Below are 7,212 nucleotides of genomic sequence, written 5' to 3'. Positions count from 1 at the left end.
TAGCAATGATAAAAATTTACTTTAGTGTTGTTCCTCTAATTCTGTGTTAGAAGAACTGGATTATATATGGTTGAGTGGTGCTAATTATTATTCTGTAATGCACCTGATATTTAGAATGCATTATCTAGATCATATAAAGGAGAGTGTCGTTTACATAAAAAATAAAGTTTTTGATTGATGATCGTGCATTTAACAACTTTCATGGTCAAACATATGTCTAGCTAAAATGCTTTATACTTCTTGTTAAGAGCCAATACTCAGCAACCTGTTGGGGCTTTTGATTTGAGAATCGCTGGTGCTACAGAAAATTGTAAAAAATGAAAGACATTTATCCAAATGATAAAAATGACGCTATAACTTGCATGGAACTTCTTTTCAAAGTAATCACTGATGCAATTAAAGCAAAACAAATTAAAATAATTTTACCATTTCCATTTCTCTTGTTTTTATGCACTCGTTAACCGTTGTAGATGTGAGTCAGTATGAGTCGAAGAAATTTTTGGTTTAATAAACATCCTAAAAAGAGGATTTTATGCTCATTTTATGCTAATTATTCATAACCATTCATATTCAACTCCAAATTTTAAGCAAACAATTGTACATTACCATCATAATCATGAATTTGCTTAGAGATGTCGTGTCTACTCTATTCATTTCTCCATTATCAAAAAACAATGTTGCTGAAGCGGAAATGAAGCCGTTTTATTGCAAATACTTAAAACAGAGGACTAAAGTTAGCTCTTCATTACAAGCAAAACAATCAATTGATGAGCACTTAAAGAAGTAAAGTGAGGTGGGAAAATGATAAAAGTGAAGATGAATATTTTAATGGTATCCATGTTGTTGCTATCAAATACAGTCAGTGCATCGGTTAAGAAAAAGAACTCAAAGGTTTGGAAGCATTAACTTTGTGAAATGGTTTAAGTTAAAATTTCGGTTCAAGAATCAAATGCATATTTTAACGCAATAGTCTTTTTTTAAGGTCGCGAGGAATTTTGTTCGTGTAGTTTATTTATACTTCTTGAGTATTAAAATTATAATATGCAAACTCTTTTGTATAAGCAACCAGCAAATAGATTCATGTGAATTAAGGTGGAAAAGGGCGTTGTTCAACTCGGGACATCTTAAAGAAATTTACAAAAACGAGATAATATTATCCGTTGAAAAATACATTAGGATAGGAGAGACTTCAAAGCAATAGAAACCTGTTATAATTCCTTCAACCATATTGAATTTGAGGCAGAATTCAATATTTATAAAGCCTTCACTGTTTAGGTAAAAACATTTTTCTCTACCGTTTTCAAGGCTCAATATTCAGCAAGCTATGGAATTCCTGGGGTTCGAGGAGTTCCTGGTGTACCTGGAGCAGCCAGACGACACGGTTTAAAAGGAGACGTAGGATCTAAAGGAGAAAAAGGTGAACGAGGTAATCCTGATCCTCCGTTGAAAAATGACATGAGCTTTGCAATCTATAATCGCTAAAGTACCAAAAAAGGGGACTTCCTTAGAGAGAAAAATAGGAATAGTTGATATGGTTTGGTATTTTCTGTCATCTATTTACAAAGTGTTGTTTCTTTACTATGACTTTCATACAATATATGTTGACTCATTATGGAAGTCATTTCAAAATTTTCACAATAATCTTAGTACTTAGGTCAACCATCTTAGTCAAAAAATTATATTGAGTTTGTCAGACTGGCATTTCAGTCAATTGAATTCCATAGCGACTTTACATCAATATTGCATCCGATATTTTTTCGACGATGAAGTGAGAAAATTAAACGTTTTAATCAATTATGTTTCAGCAGACGTTTATATTAGCTCTTCTGCGAGACGATGATTTATGAAGAAGTCATCAAACTGTTGAAAAATCTTTATATTAAAACTCCTATAATGAAATATTATGGCGACATAAGTTGGCTACTCGAAAACAACAATCGGGCGAGAGTTTAGACGCGTTTTTGCAAAGATTATAATTTTTGTGATGGTGCATCTAATCAATATCGTTACGAAGATGTGCGAGATGCGTTTATAGCAGGGATATTTTCAACTAATATTCACCAACGCCTTCTAGAGAATAAAACACAACATCTTCTGACAGCTTTTGATCCTACCCGAGCTTTAGACACGGCTCAGAGAACCTCGGAAACTTACGCAGATAGAACTCCCAATCTTGGATTGCAACCAACCTCCAAGGAATTATCAAACAATGTTGCTCACCCACGACGGCTGGTGCCCACAATAGTATTGATAAATATAGAAACTATAGATATAATTTTCCCAAGAATAATTATAACAAACAAAATATATTTCTGAAAAAACCAAATTCGATGAAGTTTCATTTTTACGATACAAATTTAATGAAGAAAAAGTTGCAATTTTCTAACACCCGTGAGTAAAGCTTTTTGATCGACGATTTTTGTAGACAAAAAACGTTAATGATCAGAGAGCACAACGGTGATACTAACATGTATCCTTATCAAACGTCACAACTAGCCCAAACACCAGAATCAGTTACAGGTATTTTTGATGGTCTGGGAATCATTAATCGTTATGGATCTCAACCACACATGGTTTCGCTTAACCCTACAACTGAAGATAAGAAGAGGTGGAGACAGCCACCGGTGGAATACATTTTATTGAATATTATGACACTTTAATATTTCAAAATTATTGCAAATTCATCATCAAAATTTATTTATAAGCTAACTATGCCTTTATGTATATGTGGGTGATTGCATTATTTCAAAGAAAGTGTGAGTACGGAAAAGTGAATTTGATGGGGAGAATAAGTTGATTGTGTGGCTTTAAAATCAAATATTGACAGCTCCTTGCTGAGCTTAATCTCATCATTAAGTTCTGTTTAGTATAAGATTTACAATAAAGAATGGTTCTATTCGTGAAAGTCAGTTTCTGTTTAAGTGTGTGTTTGAGTAAAGTGTTTTGTAGTTGTTAAATATAAGATTTGTAATGTTTAAATTACATTTGTCGAAAAATGTTTTGTGAACGGTTCTGTTGTTGTTTTGAGAAGTTATGTCTCGTACTTTTTGGCATTCTAAAAAGTGTTATGAAATTTCGTTTGGCATGTTCGGGAAGTAGAAATTTAAGGCATCTCTCAGCTTTACTAATGTAGGATTTGTTAAAGCCAGGCTAATTAACTTGATAAAGGAAACATTAAAATACATTAAAACGAAAGAAGGGGAGATTTTATCTAAAATGGAAGTGAATAAACGACCTTTTTAGTATCAAAAATAATGATGATTTTTATAATAGTGTCAATGAAAAAATAATGAATACTATCAAAGTAATGAATAATTTCTCACAAACTTCAACCACCGACCAAAATCAACCTAAAATATGGATAAAATTATCATCAAGGCTCACAAGACTCAAAAATTACTATAATTGTCTCAGAAAACGTTGCAAATGTCTCGTCAAACTGGTGTAATTTATCATTATTGAGTTAAGCATGGATCTTTTTCGGAGTATGTTTCTCTATACTTCATAAAATTGTGGACAGGTTAAATGGATTTTGACACCACATGCTTTGCCAACTTTTTTGTTTCTCATTCTAATATAAAATTCGTTTTTAATATATAGCAATAGTGCTTATACGAAACTATAAATTCGTTATTATTTTGTAGATGGCATTTGCCTTAATGGATGAAATTATTTAAAAATCATAGTTATATATAGAAATAAAGCTAAATATAGGTAACAGCCAGGAGTGAAATCAATCAAATATAATAGATGAGCATAGCATACATGACGTAGCTACTGTATTTTTATAGATTTTTTATAAATTGCCAAAAAGTTCTACGTTTAGCCATATAGCAGTGTTCTTGTATCGTTTTTTGTTATTATAAGCAATGAAATATAAGCAATAACTGGTTGTTTAAACCAAAACAAATAAAAGTAACGCAGAGACCGGCTACATCAAATTTTTAAAATACTTTTCCTTTCTCTAGATATTCGAGTACAGTCTGAGCAAAATGCCACACAAACATGTTAATGGTTCAGATTTTTTACATTTTAGCATAAATGATTCTTATTGTTGAGGATACGATCGCAGTATATAGAACCTGTTGCTATAAATTATTAAAGAAACAAAAAAATTGTTAATGTGTATGAGCCATGGACAGGCTTATGAAAACCGAGGAGAACTTTGAAATTAACACTATGGTTCAAAAGGCAAAAGGGCTACTGAACTTTAAAAAATAATAATTTTCCTTGTAGCTCTAATAATTAGTTTATTATCATGCGTCAATAGGATTCTGAGATAAAATGGAAACTTAATTACTAACTGTAAATACGAAAACGTCTGACAGACAAGTTTTTTGAGGATGTACTTTGCGCATCCATTGATGATGCAATTATGCAAATGCAATAAATTTGTCATACTATAAATCATAACTGACATTCCTTTGGACCTGTCCTTTTTCAAAATTGACAAAATCACAGTTTTAGCTCGTTATTAAATAAAGTGGTATAAAGCAAAAGCAGTTTGAAGCTTTAAAATAAAGTATTTACTTCCTTGTTAAATAGAGCATTAAACAATAATTATTGTCGTTTTTATTTATCTTTTTTTAGAAGAAGATCATAAAGGTTTTTTCATGTCTAAACGCTATGTCAACTTAAGTAAAACAAACTTCAGTGTGAAATGTTGACAAAATCTGGGAAAATGCATGAAAAACGAAAATTACATCGTGTAATTTTCGTCCAAGTGCTGAGTTCAACACTTGGCTTAAATTTCAACCCGGTTGGCTGAAACAGGGTTGAACTCAGCACTGCATGGAGTTGAGCTCAGCACGAGGTTGAAAATTTGCCATACAATTGTGTGTCTGATATAACAAATATATCGTATAAAGACTGGGAGGAAATTCAACTCACTTAACGAGACTCATTTCATCTCAGGGTTGAAAAAGTGACCTTCCTGTAGCTCTATTAAGCAGTCCAATAATTATTAACGAACCAATAAGAATCTAGAATAAAACTGAAGCACGGGTCTTATTACGAACATAAACTAAAAATAGGAGACTAGTACTCATATTTTACCATTACTTTGTGATGGTTACAGGAGCTTGATAATCTAAACAATAGCTATAAAGAGTTAGACAATGGATTGTTTCCATCTCTTGGTGTTATTATTGGTATGGCAGATTTCAAGTATTGATATGTCTAAAGTGAACAAGGCAAGATATATTGAATGTATTGTTTTAAAAAACTATAATGAAAACGAAGCATTTTTGATTTAGTAGCCGCGTCGTATTTGTAGGAATTGTTTTTCTTTTTAATCATGTTCAAGTAGCAAAGATATATAAACTTTTTTATAAATAAATGTTTTTAATTGTCAAATACTCGCTCAAAGAAGTTTAATTTCCACTGAAGTAAAACTTTCATAGGAGAAATTCCCCGTAAAACTCTTTTTAAACTTCTGCTCAGACATGTTTTTACATATCTCGACATGTTCTGGCGGTTTATTTGTCATGTTTTATCGGATCAATGATTAATGGCGTCAAACCAAAAACGTAGACACGACACCAGAAATTTGCAGCGTAATCAAGTTTTAAAAACTTCATACACTTGCTATTTATTATGTTATGGTAAAATTAATATTAATAAAAAAGTCCAAACATGTTGAATATTTGGTTTAATTTTAAGGACAAGTTTGTTATTAACTAGGGTGTTCTAAAAGACGTAATAACAAGATGACATGAAGAAGAATATAAGAATGAATGCAAATTACTGGGCAAAAATCTTCAATAAATATTATACAAACTATTTTTTTCCATTCTGAAGTGTAAAAACTGCGTAAAAAACAAGTGAGTGGTATCACAGAATATTATTACAAAAGTGAGAAATTTCTATGGAAAAAATCTTTATTCAAAAGAGTTCGTAGTACTTAAAAATAAGTATAAAAAAGGAAAAGGCCTACAACTTATAATGTATCATCTATTAATTTCCACATATTGATTTATGATTTAGTGTGTATAGCTCAAGTAACCATATGTAAACTTACATGTCGTTCTAGTAATTGTAAAACCAAAGAAGTTAAATAATTTATTTCCTGTTATTAAGGACAATTGTTCAACCAGCTGCTGTGGAACAACAGGCATCCCAGGTGTCCCCGGTGTCCCCGGTGTACCTGGTGCTCCAGGAAGAGACGGGGTAAAAGGAGATGCTGGATCACCAGGAGAGAAGGGAAATCCTGGAAAAAGTAATTTAAAATTTACTAAAGGTGAGAAGGGAGATCCAAGAAGTTCCGGGTTACAAGGTATGAAAGGTGAAAAAGGAGAATCTAACGCTCATGCAAACGATGAAACATTTTTGTCTACATGGAAGCAATGTGCTTGGCGGAGACACGACGGTAAATTTCATGGATTGATACAGGTATGGTGAGCAAAACTAAATGAAAATTGTTTCATCATACTTGATTTGCTTTTTTTTATATAGAGAAAAAAGGGAAATGTTTATTTTATTATTTGGATGAAACTTGAATAATTAATATTTTTGTCTTAAACTTATTTGGAAAGTTTGGCGTAACTTAATGGGAAATTATCTACCTGAATTTAATTTTAGAACTGTGTATTCACGAAAAAGTTTGACAACACTTCCCTTCAAGTGTTTTATGGAGGAGGCTTGCAAATTTATGGTTGCAACAATTGTTGCAAACGTTGGTATTTTACTTTTAATGGAGTTGAATGTAAAAACCCTCTTCCTATTGATGGAATTCTTTACATGAACAATGGAAAGTCACAAAATATCCTTCGACATCGTCACATTGAAGGATATTGTAACAAAATCCAAAAAGGAAAAGTGCAAGTTGGATTCTGGATCGGCAATTGTGCTAGTTATGGTAACGCAGATGCATCCAGTGGATGGGAATCAGTTTCTCGTATTGTTATTAAAGAGGTTCCTCCACCACAAGAATAATTCCTTTATTCACTTCTTTTTAACTCTATTTTATGTTAAAGCTTCCGTTAAGTTAGAAATTCATGTGTAATTTATGACAATAAATCAGTTTTGTAATTTTAACGAGTTGAGTAAGTCTATTATTTACTCCTCAATGAATATTACAATTAATGCCAGATAAAACGAAAATAAGTTGATTAAAATTTTAAATTCAGTCATATAGAAGAGTAATTAAACTCACAATGACCTACATGAGTAAATATTTGTTTTAAGGAACTGTTTCACTCGGATCGTTGCTGC

At 31.8% G+C, this 7,212-nt stretch overlaps 1 protein-coding gene and 1 long non-coding RNA gene across 2 annotated transcripts; one reads left to right on the top strand and one right to left on the bottom strand.

The window, feature by feature from the left end:
• On the bottom strand, positions 1 to 515 carry LOC124440096. The gene is made up of 2 exons (XR_006946556.1): positions 427 to 515; positions 1 to 298 (listed from the first exon to the last, which is right to left on the bottom strand). It is a non-coding gene; the product is annotated as an uncharacterized LOC124440096 (long non-coding RNA).
• A 1,953-nt stretch (positions 516 to 2,468) lies between these two features.
• Positions 2,469 to 6,933, top strand: LOC124440474 (collagen triple helix repeat-containing protein 1-like). Its single transcript, XM_046990865.1, has 3 exons — positions 2,469 to 2,608; positions 6,096 to 6,390; positions 6,580 to 6,933. Exons 1-3 carry the CDS (start codon positions 2,469 to 2,471, stop codon positions 6,931 to 6,933), a joined length of 789 nt encoding a protein of 262 aa, XP_046846821.1.
• The last annotated feature ends 279 nt before the right edge of the window (positions 6,934 to 7,212 follow it).

This window comes from Xenia sp. Carnegie-2017, unplaced genomic scaffold, assembly GCF_021976095.1.
Source record: "Xenia sp. Carnegie-2017 unplaced genomic scaffold, XeniaSp_v1 HiC_scaffold_2, whole genome shotgun sequence".
NCBI classification, from domain to species: Eukaryota; Metazoa; Cnidaria; class Anthozoa; order Malacalcyonacea; family Xeniidae; genus Xenia; species Xenia sp. Carnegie-2017.
This window is presented reverse-complemented; position numbering and strand designations above follow the sequence as displayed.